The sequence below is a fragment of the Periplaneta americana genome, chromosome 10, assembly GCF_040183065.1.
Source record: "Periplaneta americana isolate PAMFEO1 chromosome 10, P.americana_PAMFEO1_priV1, whole genome shotgun sequence".
Lineage (NCBI taxonomy): Eukaryota > Metazoa > Arthropoda > Insecta > Blattodea > Blattidae > Periplaneta > Periplaneta americana.
This window is the reverse complement of record NC_091126.1, coordinates 53,018,599-53,036,983: the sequence shown is the minus strand read 5'-3', so window position 1 is coordinate 53,036,983 and position 18,385 is coordinate 53,018,599. Positions and strand designations below refer to the sequence as shown.

At 37.3% G+C, this 18,385-nt stretch overlaps 1 protein-coding gene across 6 annotated transcripts in view; it reads left to right on the top strand.

Annotated features, from left to right (window-relative positions):
* LOC138707688 (serine-rich adhesin for platelets-like) overlaps positions 1-18,385 on the top strand; it is a 554,966-nt gene that overhangs the window by 520,635 nt on the left and 15,946 nt on the right. For all 6 annotated transcript variants that reach the window (XM_069837489.1, XM_069837483.1, XM_069837484.1 and 3 more), the window contains one exon: positions 7,985-8,088. In XM_069837489.1, the coding sequence (XP_069693590.1) occupies positions 7,985-8,088 (104 nt within the window). The remainder of the gene's footprint in view (positions 1-7,984; positions 8,089-18,385) is intronic.

Here is an 18,385-nt window from a genome sequence, read left to right as displayed (position 1 = left end):
TTTCCTCTTTCTCACCTGCTTCCAGTATCAGCTTCTGTAACAAAGCATATGATGTATTACAAAAAGGCGAACAAAATAAATAGACGTGTAAAAAATGGTTTAATGAATATGACGCACAATTTTATAACAATTCATGTTCCTTTATCTTGCCGTGAATGATATTACAGTTATAGTATATCTTTCATGGTAGCAAGATAGACAGAAACTTAGAGGAAACGGATGGACGAAGAGAGAGAAAATTGAAGATGAAAAATAGCCAGTTCTGAAATCTAAATTACCCTGTGCAAGCATTCATAGTTTAAAGCACGCGTTATTGTTGAATTGTTTACCGAGGGTTTGAGAAAACATGTATGCCTATCGAATACGTAGAGAAAAATAAAAATCTCTGTGGTAGCAATTGCTACCCCTGGCTACCCCCTGTGGGCGCCCTTGTTCTCAGACATGTGTAAACATTAGTGGGAGACACATTGAGCACCTTTTGTAAACATTAAATGACGATGCCATACATCTTTCAATTAGAGTTTTGTGTTAATTATTTTTATTTCATCCAAGAACACGCTCACCAAGTTTCCAAACATGTACTTATGACAGAATCAAAACAAAAGGAACAGAAATACTCTGTTCAGAGTTCTGAAGACGGCCCATAACAGGCTGAAACATGTTAACAAAGTACGGTAAAATTTAACACGAGAAAGACATGATACATATTCCGTGTGATATAATGTTAAAAGTTGTGTAATCAAGATGTATATTAAATTTTTTACTGAACTGCATACACTGATAACAATATAAGATGATATAATAAATTATTTGTGATTTAATAATTGATGTAATAATTTTCTCTAGACCTACGTACATGTGCTAAAGTTAAAACTTACGTTATATCAGACAGACCTTAATGTAAAAATACATATACAATGTAACATGATAAAAAGTAGCAATATTTTACCAATGAATTACTGTAATATTTTCATCCGAGATAGCGAGGACAAAACAAACTTCTAATCACTTTTAATTAATTACATATTTACTTATTCAATTACACACTTTCCCCTTCACTTTTCTTCACGTTATTCTCTCTCTTAATTTCTTCCTTTACCTCGTAGAATTTTTAAATTATTTTTCTTCCTTTCTCTCTTCGCAATATTGTTTGGCATTTTTCCTTCTTTACTTCCCTAAATTTTTATTTTCCAATCATTCATATAATATAGTTCATCCTTTTATCCTATGCGCCTCCCTTTGTTTTCTGCATCTCTTTTCTCCTCTAACGTCTCTTTTTCATGTGTGCTTCTTTTTTTCCCTCCACGTCTCTTTATTCCTCTGCGCCTCTTTTTCCCCTCTTTATTCCCCTGCACCTCTCTCTTCATCTACGCCACTTTTCACCCCGCCACTTTTCTCCACTGCGACAAACTTCCCCTTTGCTCATCTTATACGCCTCTGTTCTCCACTGCGCCTCTCGCCTTCTTTGCGTCTCTCATCGTATGTGCTTCTCTCCTCCAATGCTCCTCTCTCCTCCACTGCGCCTCTATACTCCATTCCTCCTTTCTTCTCCGCTGCGATTCCTTCCTCCACCGCAATTCTTTCTTCCACTGCGATTTCTTCCTCCACTGCGATTTCTTCCTCCACTGCGATCCTTTCCTTCACTGCGATCCTTTCCTCCACTGCGAGCTCCACTGCGATTCTTTCCTCCACTGCGAGCTTCACTGCGATTTCTTCCTCCACTGCGAGCTTCACTGCGATCCTCTCCTCCACTGCGAGCTTCACTGCGATTTCTTCCTCCACTGCGAGCTCCACTGCGATTTCTTCCTCCACTGCGAGCTCCACTGCGATTCTTTCCTCCACTGCGAGCTTCACTGCGATTTCTTCCTCCACTGCGAGCTCCACTGCGATTCTTTCCTCCACTGCGAGCTTCACTGCGATTTCTTCCTCCACTGCGAGCTCCACTGCGATTTCTTCCTCCACTGCGATCCTTTCCTTCGCTGCGATTCTTTCCTCCACTGCGATTCTTTCCTCCACTGCGATTCTTTCCTCCACTGCGAGCTCCACTGCGATTCTTTCCTCCACTGCGAGCTCCACTGCGATTCTTTCCTCCACTGCGAGCTCCACTGCGATTCTTTCCTCCACTGCGAGCTCCACTGCGATTTCTTCCTCCACTGCGATCCTTTCCTTCGCTGCGATTCTTTCCTCCACTGCGATTCTTTCCTCCACTGCGATTTCTTCCTCCACTGCGATTCTTTCCTCCACTGCGATTTTTTCCTCCACTGCGATTTTTTCCTCCACTGCGATTTTTTCCTCCACTGCGATTTCTTCCTCCACTACGATTCTTTCCTTCACTGCGATTCTTTCCTTCGCTGCGAGCTCCACTGCGATTTCTTCCTCCACTGCGATTCTTTCCTCAGATTCTTTTCTTTCCTCCAATGCGATCTCCACTGCGATTTCTTCCTCCTCCTGCACTGCGATTCTCTCCTCCACTGCGATTTTCTCATCCGCTGTGATTCTCTCATCCACTGCGATTCTCTCTTTCACTGCGCCTCTTCTACACTGCGCGCCTCTTCTCCATTGCTCCTATTCCCTCCACTGTGCCTTTCTCCTCCTCCGTGGCTCTCTTCTCTTCTACGTCTCTCTCCTCCTCTATGCCACTCTTCTCCATTGCGCCTCTCTTCTCCTCTACTCCTGTCTTTCCTGCTGTACATTTCCCTTCCTGTAAAAATTTCTCAAGTAAAATTTGTCTTTGTAATTTTCGCCTTTTCTCTCTCCTTTCATTCTTTTTTTCCTTTTTCTTCCTGTATTCACTTATTTATTTTTCTTACTTCAGTGATGCTCTCTCTTCTTTATTTCTCCTCCCATCCTCTATTTCCTACCTTATCTTCCTTCATTTTTGTTTGACTTCTTTGCTTCTTTACTCTTTCCCATCTACCCCACTCATTTCTTTTCTTTTTTTTTTAGTTGATTATTTAACGACGCGTATCAACTACTAAGTTATTTAATGTCGATGGAATTGGTGATAGCGAGATGTGGCCGAGAATTCGTTATGTGATTACCTGAGATCTGCCTTCCAGTTGGGGAAAACCTCGAAAAATACCAACCAATCAGCCCAAGCAATAATCGTACCTACGTCCGAGTATAGCTTCGGACCCGTAGGAAAACGCGCTATGGTCTAAGTTACGCCGGTAGCCCTCTCCTCTGTATCTTTTATCCTCTTTTTTCCTTCATCCCTTTCATTTCTCTCATTTTCTTTCCTTTCATTTACTCTAGTTCCCTTTTTTCTCTCTGTATTTCCTTTTATTTCAATGTATTTTCCATGTATGGTGGGTCCCTATCACCACAGCATGGCGCGTCCTCAGGTTGCGGAAAGAGGAGACGGTCTCCAGACACGGAGAGTAGCTGCGAATATATTGAATAAGCAGTCGCGGACAGCCGATGAGCAGTGGCCCTCCAGCTTAGGGGTTGGGCGAAGAGCTAACAACCCATCACTGTAAAAAGAAAACTGTTTTGAAACCACAATATAAGAACAGGGGGGGGGGGGGAAAGACCTTTGGGGAGGCCGAGACGTAGAGGAGAGGATAATATAAAAATGGATTTGAGGGAGGTGTGATATGATGGTAGAGAATGGATTAATCTTGCTCAGGATAGATACCAATGACAGGCTTATGTAAGGGTGGCAAAGAACTTCCGAGTTCCTTAAATGCCGTTTGTGTGTAAGTTGTAAGTAAGTGCTCGTATTTCCTGTTAACTTTGAATTGGAAAGAATTTTGGGAGGGGACTACAACCTTTCAAGATCCATTGGTCTAAGCCTCAAGCTAGGCGCATTTCCAAACCCACACCGCCTGACTACATTAAAGTTCGCTGCATACCCAAGTTTTGAGAAGGCAGCCTCACTCGTCCCTAAGCCAGTCCCTCTGTGCATCGCCAGCTGGCGTTCGGGGAATGGTATGGACAGATGGCGAAATGGAGAAATGTTGACGCATTTTGGTAAATGGCTAATATGGGGAAACGGGAGAATCCCGAAAAAAAAAAAACCAGATGTGATCATGTCCACAACAAGCATCACTATGAATTTTTCAATCCCAGACCTTACCGGGACTCGAACCCGGACGGCCTGCATGACAGGCTGAAGGTCTGATCACTTAGCCACCATAGGTCTCCTTTCATTCATTCATAGTGTTCTGCCCAAGGGCAAATCTTCCACTGCAAAGCCAGCTTTCTCCAATCTTTAATATTTTCTGCCTTTCAGTGATACAGGTCTCACTAGTTCAGTGACGTAGATCCCGCTACGGGTTCAGTGACGCAGATCCCGCTACAGGTTCAGTGACGTAGGTCCCGCTATGGGTTCAGAGATGCAGGTTCCACTATGGGTTCAGTGACGCAGGTCCCTCTATGGATTCAGTGACAAGTTTTGCTACGGGTTCCGTGACCCAAGTCTTGCTACAGGTTCAGTGACCCAGGTCTCGCTAAGAGTTCATTGACCCAGGTTTCTACTGTTTCAGTGACAGGTCTCGCTACGGGTTCAGTGACCCAAGTCTCACTAAGGGTTCATTGACCCAGGTTTCTACTGTTTCAGTGACAGGTCTCGCTACTGGTTCAGTGACCCAAGTCTCACTAAGGATTCAGCGACAGGTCTCGTTATGGGTTCAGTGGCCCTGTCTCGCTACAGTTTCAGTGACCCAGGTGTCTACCGTTTCAGTGACAGGTCCTGCTATGGGTTCAGTGACCCAAGTCTTGCTACGGTTTCAGTGACCCAGGTCTCGCTAAGGGTTCATTGACCCAGGTTTCTACTGTTTCAGTGACAGGTCTCGCTACTGGTTCAGTGACCCAAGTCTCACTAAGGGTTCAGCGACAGGTCTCGTTATGGGTTCAGTGGCCCTGTCTCGCTACAGTTTCAGTGACCCAGGTCTCTACCGTTTCAGTGACAGGTCCTGCTATGGGTTCAGTGACTCAAGTCTTGCTACGGTTTCAGTGACAGATCCTGCTATGGGTTCAGTGATTCAAGTCTTGCTACGGTTTCAGTGACCCAGGTCTCGCTAAGGGTTCATTGACCCAGGTCTCTACCGTTTCAGTGACAGATCCTGCTATGGGTTCAGTGACTCAAGTCTTGCTACGGTTTCAGTGACCCAGGTCTGGCTAAGGGTTCATTGACCCAGGTTTCTACTGTTTCAGTGACAGGTCTCGCTACTGGTTCAGTGACCCAAGTCTCACTAAGGGTTCAGTGACAGGTCTCGTTATGGGTTCAGTGGCCCTGTCTCGCTACAGTTTCAGTGACCCAGGTCTCTACCATTTCAGTGACAGGTCCCGCTATGGGTTCAGTGACCCAAGTCTTGCTACGGTTTCAGTGACCCAGATCTCGCTACAGTTTCAGTGACCCAGGTCTCTACCAATTTCAGTGACAGGTCTCGCTACCGTTTCAGTGACATAGGTCTCTATGAGTTCAATGACACAGCTGTCTTGCTATGGGTTCTGCGACAAATTCTGACTTTTGGTTCAAACATTGCACCTGAAATCTCGAGAGTCAAAAATTATGCCTCAAGAGATTTTATTGCACATGTTTTATTGTGGTCATAATTTCGTTCACTTATATTATGTGAAAAATTTTGTTGAGCTGAACTTTTCATAATACAATGCTAACTGTAATCCATTTTTGACATTCTTTTAACAACGATACGAAATGATGAACCTGCATTAATGAAGAAACAGTACAGTGAGAGTGGCAGAATAATCTGAAGTAGCAGGGAGTCACAGCCTGTTTGTGCTTAAAAGTCTCACAAAATATTTCGGAGAGTTAAATCTTAATTCTTTTGATCAGAATCTGTGAGCTAACTGATGACTGCGCCTAGACATAGCTGAAATGTTTCGGATTCCTATTCTTTTAGAACAAACATACAATATACAGATCGCATATATTAAAGGATGCACTAGCCTCAGCTTCTTTGCCAAGCATGTTGTTTTAATTTGGAAGTTGTGTAAAATGTCAAATGGGCTTTGACATCAATGCCGTCGTTGTTTTTGGCACACAATTCTGGCTCTCTTGATGGTGAACAACAATAGAACCACAGACATATGATGTCAGCTTTTGGCAACAATTCCAGATCTAAATTATAAAAATAAAGGAAAATTGTTGCAGCCAAGTTCAATGTACCAGTAGTTTATGAGAGAAGAAAGGATTCAATATGTTGTTCTTAGAACACTACGAGGATTTTCTTACCTTTACTATTACTACAGCCTACTGCTGTTACCACTACTACCACCAATAAACAATAATATGACTATTTATTATTATTTTTATTATTATTATTATTATTATTATTATTATTATTAGTATTATTATTATTATTATTATTATTATTATTATTATTATTATTATTATTATTATTATGCTCAATTTCACTTTTCATCGATCAGAAACATGAATAAAAAGTATTATAGTATAGTTATGCTTATAATAGATTTGTTAATTGTGCCATTTCCAGCTATGGGAATTTAATATTTTAGTCATTTTCCATACTTCTACATATAATATCGAATGCATACGTTAAGAAAAATAGCAATAGAAATCCTAGTTTCTTTTTTTTTTTTTAATCAGCACCATGAAAAAATACTCATATTTGAAATTTATGTTAAAATAAACGCTCCATAAATATGTTACATGAAAATAATTAACCATCATTAAGACTATAAGTAAATCTGTATAATTATAATAAGACATATTTATATACACGCCCAAAGTTTTCATTTTCTTTTCAATGTGACTGTAGTCTCATTTTGTCTGTAATTAAAACCGCTCATTAGTAGTGACATATGTTTGGTTGCAAATACAATCTACTTCAAGTAATAGTGAAGAAAGTATTCAATTTTCGTCTAAAACTATAACTACTGTCTTCATATATTTATTTTATGCGCTGAAAATATTAACATACAATATGATTACGGTGGATTATATAATCTGAATTTCTGGTGCATTCCTAACAGGACAAGCATTACTGGATGTTATGCCAATCTCAGAAACAATTTTGTGAATTAGGCACAACAAATCTCATCTTTTATTTAAGTATTTATAAAGGTAGAATATTTAAAGGTACAGTGGTACCGGTACTGTATTATGTCCTTTTACACCATAAATGTGGAACAACTCACGCTACCTTTTATAGTAGTCTCGTATCTTTTATTAATTTTTAACTTCTATTGAACTAGATCTTTTTTTTTTTTTCAGAAAAAAATATTTTATTTAAAACTTGAAGAAATATAGGAAATTAATGTCCAAATAAGAAATTCTACATCGTGATATGTACAAGCATAAATAATTAGGAATTGGACACACCAACACTAAAACTCATATACTCGTCCTATGAATATACTATGTAATATACTTTCAGAGTTTTCAGCTAACTAAATTGTAAATAAAGTGAAATGTGGAGAAGAATATGCTAATATTAACATTACTTATTTCAAAACTGTGAAGAATGAGAGACTGTACTTCTAAATATAGCCATTTTATGTGGACATTTACAAAATGAAAACTAAAATTTACCACAAACATGATTCTTCTGAATTCGCTTTTAATTTTAGACAGAGAACTCCAGATATCAATAAAGTTGGTTTCGTAAAATTGTGGATTCATTATACTTCTCTTTGGTCCATACAAAACTTTGACAGGAAAATATTTGAAATTTTGTGATGTTGCGAAATTAGGAAATACACTAAATATTTTCTGGAGGCGTACCTGTGTACGACTATTAATGGAACTTGAAGTTCTATTAAATTACATTAGATAGTAATGTTGCTCAGAAATACTTAATTTTTGTTTTATGTAATTTTGGGTGTTATTTTGGATACAAGTAACCTCAATTTATTTCAGTAAGTTTTGCAATGATTATTTCGATTTTGATCAAACCACTGACTTAGTTTTGGCAAATGTATAAAAGAATTAGAGTACCTTTTTTATTTCTGTTCCCCGTAGTATGTTGGTAAAATTATATGGATATTATTATAGGACTAACAGTGCAGGGAGCACCAACACAGCCTCCAAGTTCTGACATCACAGGGTCCAACAAGCGTCGCAAGAAGAAGAGGAGGAGGAGGAGACGACGAGGAGGGGTGTGTATTGCTTAAATTAATCAATAATATTTACCAGTCAGAACTTATACTTGGCATAAATTTTAAATTTTCTAAATCTCGAAGGAAAATTACCGATTCAACATTTTCTGTGTCTACCACATATTGCACTAACATAGCTTCTTTCATATTTCCTTGTTTACTAAAAGATTGCTTTATATTCTGAAATAAATTCCAGGCAGAAATTAACAGAAGTGCATGCATTGTGTGTACACTAAGTAGATGGGATTATTAACACTAGTCAATTTTCTTATAAGTTTATTCTTGATGATGATACATCAATGGAAATGTGACGATGCCAATGTGTTATGCTACAGTCCCATCGCTCTAATTTCCGGCAGCCAATTGCGTTGCAGATCGGCTACATTTAAACGTGTGCATCTTGTGATTCACTGATGAAGACGTTTTTCATTTCTTAAGGCTCGATAAATACTTACGGTAATATAATCGCCCGCCATTTTGGCTCTTTCGTTGGCGTTCGCAGAAAGCACACGAGGACGTTATTTGCCGCTCAATTATTTCCTGAATTACAGTGCGTTTGATTTATTATCATAGGAGCTACGACATGATAATGTTTAACGGTGTGGCAAATAGATTCCTCATCTGGTAGCTCGGCAACGAAAGAACAAAAAGGCGAACGATACTACCTACCTAGACTTTATAGAGCCTTCACTTCCTAAGACGTAAGCAAAGAGGAGGAATCACGCCGGGAATAACAGCGTCGCGACTATAGAATAATATTATAGCCTATTTGGAAATGAAGGAAAAGTGAGAGAGGAAAGAAATTTTGAAAATATCGATGTAGGATTTTCACAGACAGCAGGCGCAAGTAAAATGTGTTTCCAAAGAGAATTCAGAAGTTTGATGAAAAATGGACGCAAGAGAAATCAGTAGCTTATAAATTGTTTTGGATAAAACAATTTATAAAAAAAAAAAAAAGTCGTTGCTAAGTGGATCTAAATGACGACTCGTTTACGCTAAATAACACATCTTTGTGGTTCAAGATTTAGTAAAGTTTATGCAGTATAAAAAATTTACCAAATCTTTAATGATAAAAGTGTTAATAGTGTGTAATCAAAGTGAATATTTTTGTGGCATTGTGAACTCCAGTGAAGCTAAGGTTCCTCCACTAGGGAATTCATTTTTAGAACTATTTTATGTCACTCAAAGACTACAGCACTTCATTGGAAACGCAGGAATGCTTTTGGAATAAATAATAAAGGAAAGTGTAAAAGTTCAAAGTAATGAAAGTAGGATTATAGAATATGTAAGCCCACCACTAATGAGCCTACCAGTACTGGTACTTTACGTTACATTCCCTTACCTTACGTTAAATTTAATTATTTTCATATAACAATTTCAACTTAGAAAATTTCATGACCTGTAAATTAAGATACTAAACTGATTTTTTATACATCTTGATTACACAACTTTTAACATTGTATCACTTCGGAATATGTATTATATGACTTTCTTGTGTTAAATTCTATCGTACCTGGTTTACATGTTTCGACATTTTATGGGTCATCCTCAGAACTGGTCGTTGTTGGTCTGATTTTTTAATACCTGTAATGGGTATTTAAGAAGTGGAGTAGTATGATGACATGCAGTCCTAAGTGGCTCTATACCTGTAATCCGTCCAACTCCTGAATTCTTATCTGTAGTAATAAAATTGAACTTGACTTTTCTCAAATATGAAACCAGTACTCTATATTAATTCGGTTCACATAGCTGGTGCTCTACTGTTGGGGGTAACAATTATTAAACCTTAGAGCTTTTACTGAATATGATGCTCGCAATCTTGAAATTCTTTTAATGGATTTAAACGACGATAAAACATGATTTCTAATGCATGCCATATCATTAGTATATTTACAAAGGAACATTAAATTTTGATCCATGACAGATCAGGAAGAATGTGTAATTTCTAATATTTTCTTTCCTCACAACTAATAGAGAGATTAATTCCGTTATCATTGTCATTAGCCATAAAAGCGAAATAATTGCAAAAATCATAAATATAGGCTACATCATTGGATTGTCCCATGAACTACACGGGTAAGGTTTATTATTGTTCTAGTGCCTTAGAGCGTGTATTCTGTAACTTTTTTGCTTCAAATCCAGCCAACGTAAGAGATAATGAAAAGGCGAAATCTAGGTCATAGACAGGGGCGTATTTTGCGGGCTACCGGGGCTACCGGCGGTAGCCCAAGGAAATTACAAAAGAAAAAGTTTATAATATAACATAATGTAATAATTTTGTATTATTAGTTTTACCATAGTAATTAAAATTAAAGTAATTGTTAGATATATTTTGTGTAATAATAGGGTCAGCGGTAGCCCAAACCCTTTAACCAGTATACGCCCCTGACACTGTTAGCGAAAGATAGATTGCCGAACTCTAGTCTGGGGAAGAAGTGGAGGGAAACATAATATTAGGGTTTGGAATTTCCTTAGCAATTTCAATGGTGTTTCAGCTTGAATATTAAAGCCAGTTACAAGTTATAAAATGATAGATCATTAAATATCCTGTCGAGTGTAGAATGGTAATCAGTGAAACAGTGTTGACTTTCTAAGTACCAAGCTTTGGAATGTACACGGTTCACCAAGTGGGGTAAAAATGTACCCCAGACAGAAATCTTTATTTTTCCCTATTCTGCACAATAAATTCGGACTGTATGACAAAGTCAATTAAGTTCTTCTGAACATGACTTACATGTTGTTACAGTTGTTCCGTTGTTCAGAATGTTCCGTGCAAACAAAACACAAACACTTATCACATCTCTTTCTGGGTTTCCTGTCCAAGCCACCAGCGTAGCTCAGTCAGCTAAGGTGCTTGCCTGCCAATCCGAAGTTGCGTTCGGCCAGGGTTCGATTCCCGCTTGAGCTGATTATCTGGTTGGGTTTTTCCGAGGTTTTCCCCAACCATAAGGCAAATGTCAGGTAATCTGTGGCGAATTCTTGGCCTCATATCGCCAAATATCATCTCGCTATCACCAATCCCATCGACACTGAATCGTTAAATAACCAAGTAAAATAAAATAAATAAATTTCCTGTCCACTTTTCTTACACATAGTTTTCACCTTCCAATGCTAGAAATTTCTTTCACTATTTTCTTCACATGTTCAGCTCCCAGAAGGTCCTTCATCGCAGCCACCATTCGTGATGTCAATCCTTTCGTTTTCTTCATTCTCTCCTTCACGTATAGTTTTACTAGTCCTTTTCCTAACTCCAGAAGAAATTTTCTTCATCTGTCCGGTGACATAATTTTCCAATCAGGATATAAGTTTTCCAGATTACAAATGCATTAACTCCTGCAACGTCTATGATATTCATGAACAAGAAAAGCCTCCTGTTGGTAGTTCTGTTGCAGGAATATTCACTCACCATTTCATCCATTATGTCTACAGTTCCTTTAGTTTGATTGTAATGAAGTATAATAAGACTATCTGGTTTGTATCCATTTTTTTCATTGGCACAACTGTCATCATCGTGCTTAGAACTTAGGAGAATATCTGCCTTATTTTTTTTTGGGGGGGGGGCACATACGAGACTAAAGTGAGATTCCCATTGAAAGCAAACATTGATGATAATTCTTTCTAGCAGGCATAGGCTGAAGTTCTGACGAAATTTCAGTTTTCTTTTTCCTGAGTGTTCCTGTCAGAGTGAGTCCACGTTTCAAAAGTTCTTGAGCCAGGGAAACACTGGTAAAAAAATTGTCGGTTATGATTCCATGGCCTGATTTCAATGAGTTCGTAAGATCTAACAAGACTCTGAAATCCTGATTCTTTTCTGCTGTTGACCTCTCTTTTCCCGTAGGACTATAAATCTGTATATTCACAGCATATAATGTTGCAACGTCACATAGCATCCATATTTTACACTATACTTTGCAAAATATAACTTACCAGTACCAATTTTAATTTGATGCTATTGAAGTCTGTGTTGTTATACAAGAAACAAAAGCTACAATGTTGAGGGAACCTAAACAAAGCGTCAATTATGTTTTCGAGGGGATGAAAGGATACTCTAGTGGGACTTCATCGGAATCGTAAGCCCATATGCCTGAATCGATAGTTGGCATCACATAGTTCAGTCACAATATCTACAAAGAAAGCAGTTCTTCGGATTTAAGCAAACACTCCTAAGTAAAGAAGGGATGAGGCGGAATAAGTCCTTTGGAGGCTATGGGGCGCTGCTTTACTCTGTATAAAGGAAAAATAAAGAGGACTACTTACAGAGATGGTTAAGATGTTCAAGATATATGCATTTTCGCCGGGAAAATATTCATCGTGTAACATTTCTCTACAACTTCCCCTTTCAAAAGGCAGAGACAGGATTTTGCTTTCTCTGTAAGCTTACTATTGATAAATGGTCATGCTTAAACAAGTAACAATAGGCATTTTCATGATGCAGTTGGGTTATTCTGTAATAATTATTCCACATCATCAAAATTCCAAAGCTGAATTGTTACCTCTAACTCTGGAGAAGGCACATGGCAGGGGAAAGACCACACTTTATTTTAAATCTACACTACTTTAATGACAGGAAACCTCTGACCACCTCACTCTTTCATATCCTTAATTAGTGCCTTGTTGACAATTTGTGCACCTGAAATACTCAAAGTTGTATTCTGTTTCGGACAGATGCTTGTTCTTTTTATAGAGCGGTGTTTTTGACCACGTGCATTCTCTCATGTTACAACATGAAAATGCATTCCCCCATATCCCATTAAGGCGTGCGTTGCATTAAACTGACAACATTGTGATGGCGTGACTTTCCCACTCCATCATAACCTTAATTAGAGCATTGTTGACATTTTGTGTACTTGCAACACTCACAGCTGTGCACTTATAGTTATGTGCGCATTCTTTCTGTGTTGTCGAAAAATCCTCACATTATATAAATAACAGCTTACTTTTCTGTTCTGCATTTTATATGTAGAACTATTCTCCATTATTCATATTAATTGTGTAACTTTATTAATTCTGTTAACATTACTTCCGTAATATTAGATTTTATTTATTGTGAAATGTAAAACATATTAGGCTATTTCATATTTTTACATAATGTTGTAATATTCATTTCTGCAGAATTTTTTTTTGTTGTTACTTTATTTTTATAAAAGCACTATGATATTTTCCCCATTTGTATTAGAGATTTAATTCAACCATTGTGTTGCTGCAATTTACGTTGTAGTATTAAATAAAAAATAAATACTGTAATTAACTTTTGAAACAGAAAAATATGTAATGCAAAACTGTAATAAAATGTTCCAAGGTTGTATTATTAAAACTCTTGTTATGTTAAAATAAAAATAATATCACGAGACAAAATGCTCAAGCAAAATTCAACAAGTTGAGCTTAATAATATATTTTTAATATTGCGGTCTTTTTGGCCGCATGCACCTCCTCATGTTATAACGTATTAAGCATAACCATTCATCATAATATTTGATGTCAAACCCACTTATGCCATACTATGATGTTTTAGCTACCGATACTTGTCAATTTTTAACTTAATTTTAACTTGTTTCATTTTAATTTTAACTTTTATTCAAAACTACATGATGCTTGATCATGACTTTGTATATACATATCTAAGTAAATTTTCTGTTCATTGTATAACCATGTAATTTACGTAGATCTGAAGATGACCAATCCTTGGTCGAAAAAATTGTACTGTATATGATTGATTGATTATTATATAATGATTTTCTAGTTCATTATTATATATGAGTTTTAGACTGAAAAATTATTAAATATGTATTGTACTAGATCATACAATTATCTGAAAATATGGCATTAAAATATTTCGTGTTTCTAGAAAAGGGGCATCATCTAAAAGAGTCTGTTCTTCTTTAACCCCATGTGCCATAATTCAAACATACAGATTTTAATTTGCTAGAAAAACCATGGTTATTTAAATACACTGATTTGACATTGCATCACATACGGTACTTATTGTATCTGCTCTGAATATTGCAGCATGGACATTGTTCCTATAGAGTGGTTCTTGTATGTGTTATACGTGTATAGAATAATACACTAAAATATAAAGAGTACAGGAGAAAAATAATCAGTCACAATTCTCTTAAGGGTGACGTCATCTTCTGATTCAGTATATTGCTACAAAATGTATTGCTGTTCCCAATGAAAAGTAGGAAATGATGACTGTATCCTTGGTGATAATTCTCCTTTACCAGTTTTGATAATAAAAACACTAAATTCTGCAGTATTATACTGAATTAGATGATATCACACTTATGAGAATTCTGACTTTGATTGTTATAGTTAATTTATTCAAATATGATATACTGTATATGATATTTTTATTCCACCAGCTTACATCGATCGTAATGGCCCTTCACATTTTTGCATACAGTGCCATCACTACCTTGGATACATAATTTTCTGCTTACGCTTTTTTAAACATCCGGCTTTTACATATAAATGACCCTGATCACTTTTTTATTACGTCACTCACCTCTGTTTCCCTCCCTTCTTTTTCTATTTACCCTTCCCTTTCCTAGTTATGTATCTTATTCTAACTAATCTCAATTAACTAAACAATCACTTCTCTCAATCTCTTATTAATTGTTCCCAACATTGTTTACATTAATTGAAGTCTTTCATAGTTGTTAACTTATTTATTCTCTTGAATCACTAACATTCACTGACCACTTTTATTTTTTTATTTATTTTATTTTATTATTTTACGGCGCTGTATCAACATCTAGGTTATTTAGCATCTGAATGAAATGAAGGTGATAATGCCGGTGAAATGAGTCCGGGATCCAGCACTGAAAGTTACCCAGCATTTGCTCGTATTGGGTTGAGGGAAAACTCCGGAAAAAACCTCAACCAGGTAACTTGCCCTGACCGGGATTCGAACCCGGGCCACCTGATTTTGCGGCCAGACGCGCTGACCGTTACTCCACAGGTGTGGACTTCACTGACCACTTATTCCCATTAATTTACTCTGTATATTTTCAGACGAAGTAGTTTCAACAGTTTCATTACATTTCCATTCCTACTTTCTTTATTATATTTGTATCACTACTTAATCACTCTCTGGTTATTACTTGTATCTTATCCCTTTTCACTATTATTCCCTTGCCTTACCGTCTTTTATGTCACTATCACTCTTTTCACTTTATCACTTTCGTAAGTTTTATCACTCATGCATACTATTTTGACTTTATCACTTTCCTATGTTTTGTCACTCGTACACCAACCTCTTAAGTTATACTGTAACTTTCCTGTCCCTTATGTCTTCCCACTGACATACCTCTATTCAGTGTCGCTAATGTTACTTCATCCCTTTCAGTTCTTGCAGAATCTTGAATTCTTATCTTAGTATCTTCTTCATCTCTCGATCCCTTTTGCAATTGCTGACCCATATTTGTTCTTCCAACTGGATTCAATGAACTCTTTTTGCTGCTCTCAGCTCCTGTATGCCATCCTTCTGTTCTCCCCTGTCTACCTGATGCCGTCATCATTATTTTAGTGCAAGCCTCTTGTTTCTTTAATTGCTTGTTGACATCCTCGTCTGCTGCTGTTGCTGCACTATGCATTACTCTGGTCGCTGGCCTCTCTTCCAGGTTCATATGACTCGCTGACTGATTCATTCCATCGCTTGCTATCCTTTCCTGTGTGATGACCTCTCCACCTTCTAATTTTTCAAATAGTTCTCCCTTATTCAAATATAGTGGTAATAGAGGTATTGCCAGTAAGTATTTTCTCACAGAGAGATGATGGAGCAACCTATCTGTAGTTATATATAAAAGCCTTCAAGTCTCGAATTCCCAAACCTCCCATAAGAAAATAAATTTTGTTCTAACATAATACAGTATTTTTAATTCCGGCGTTTTTGCTGATATATCTATTATCTGGCAATACATTTCAATTCACGATATGTTTCGGGAAGAACAATATTGTTAGTCATGCCATACAACTCAAGTCTAGTGATGTACGCAATGGAAGAGAAAGGAACTGGCACCCTACCCCATTATTTCCCAGACTTATTTGCCTCACGAGTGATGCCTTATTGGTATCGCTTATGAGGTTCCAACCAGTCTTCGGACTGCTGACTAAACATACGTACTGCTAGATAATATAATATTTTTTATATTGTGAATTTTATTAGTTACAACAATGTAATTTATTCGTCACAACAATAATTCCTTTCTACAATTCACCTTAAACGCTCTCGTCAACAATTGGATCTTCACTCAACACAGTATTCGTTATAGCACTCCACCGACGACAATGACAATTTACTTGGACTATTACGCACAACAATGAACTGTTAATCTTAACTAATATTTACAAAGCACTATTTACAAATCAGAACTACCAGTTCTCAGTTCACAGTTCTTCTATCTCAGTCACTCGAGTTCACAGTATCTCGAACCACAGACCTTCAGAGACAGTTCACTGTACTCGAACTCGGGTCCCTCCAACTGCGGTCCACTGCACTCGAACTCAGGTCCCTCCAACTGCGGTCCACTGCACTCGAACTCAGGCCTTCGGATGCTGACGCAGATGCGGACGCACACTCGAGTCGAACTCCGGCACACCAGTCTGGCTTGCTTGCTCTGGCTTACTCACTGACTGAATAACTGAAAACTCTGCTGTCGTTCCTTCGCGACCGTAATTTATAACCACAGCGACGTAGCCTCGAAAGCTCGAATTCGCGAGCCTTCCATTTCGACGGATTTCTGGAATAGTCGGGAAGGTCGTTCCACATTCACTGCGTTAAGTAGCAGCTGCGCGCGCAGCCTCCCCTCGCGTGTAGGCCCCTTTCCCCTTTCCCCGTGAAGCCCGCGTGATATGCTCTCTCGCGGGACGCTGGTCGTGAGTTCGAATCTCACGTCGCTGTCACAATATTTTAAATTGAAATATTACTTACAGAATTCTTCTTAAAAACATGGCCACAATTTTAAAATGGTTGGTACCGGTACAAACACTATTAAGCATAAATTGTGGTACAAACACTATTATGAACTGTTTCTTCCTGAAGAGAGTAAATATGGCGCTGAAATTACAATAAAATGTTTTTTTTTTTTTTTTCAATATTTATTGGTGATAACTAGAGTCCTGCATTTGGTTACTGTTCCTAGACGTTCCAAGCGACCCACAACAGTGTAGGTATGTATGGAATATACAGCTCAGCGGCAAACAGTTCTTACACACTTCAGGTCTACTCTTCAGTGAACATACCAAAATAAAAACAAAGCTATGTGAGGATGTGGTAGCGACCACTTTATCAGGAAACAAGAAAACACATTTTAACAGAAAGGAGGAGAAATTTTTCATTTGAATTACATAAAATGTTTACAGTAATTCATTATAATATGTAGAGATTCATGAAGCAAGTAGTCAGTGTAAATAATTTTGTTTTTACCAAAATTTATTTATGTATTTACTTATTTACAGATATGTACATACATAAGCTGTGTCCAGTTACAACATTCTCGTGTAAAACAAGTATTCATAATTTCCAATACTATTTTTCAGTTATGAATATTCAAATTTTAATCCTTTCATTAACTTGTGATATTATTTATTTCTAAACTCCTTTTCATTTTGATAAAACATATCTATTTATTTTAAGAAGTGCAAATAAAATATTCAAAACTCTGTATATAAGAGAAAAATAATGAGCATTTTTGGATGAAAAATATATTATGAAACAGGAAGTATCTAGAAACTGGATGCATTTTACTTGTAAAAACAATCTTCTGTTGCCCATAAGGTGGCTTTAAATAAATATTTAGTTTGTTATTAAAACAACGTGACAGTATATTTTGTACGTGAGTACTATTCTCGTTCTTCAGTGCCTATAGGTAATAAGCAGATGTAAACACACGAAACAGAACAGGGAGACGAGTCAGAGCTCTCCATCCAAGCGAAGCTAGTAGGCCTATGATCCATGTGCAACTAACTTGTACTCAAAGTAACCAAATGCAGGACTCTAATGGTATTGTATTGTATTGTATTGTATTGTATTGTATTGTATTGTATTTATTAACATTCCATAGTATTCATACATTGCTTTACAGCTAGAATATGGAACAAGTCAAAAAACTTAATACTATTATAAAGTCTTAATTTATAGTTACAGTCTAGATGAAATATATATACAGACGAGATTTACAATATAGTCTACTAGTACAACACATAGTTTTAGTATCAATTTCATGAAGTGTTATTGAATGTCATGAATTCACTTACAGAATAGAAGGCGTGAGAAATTAGGTACTTCTTTAATTT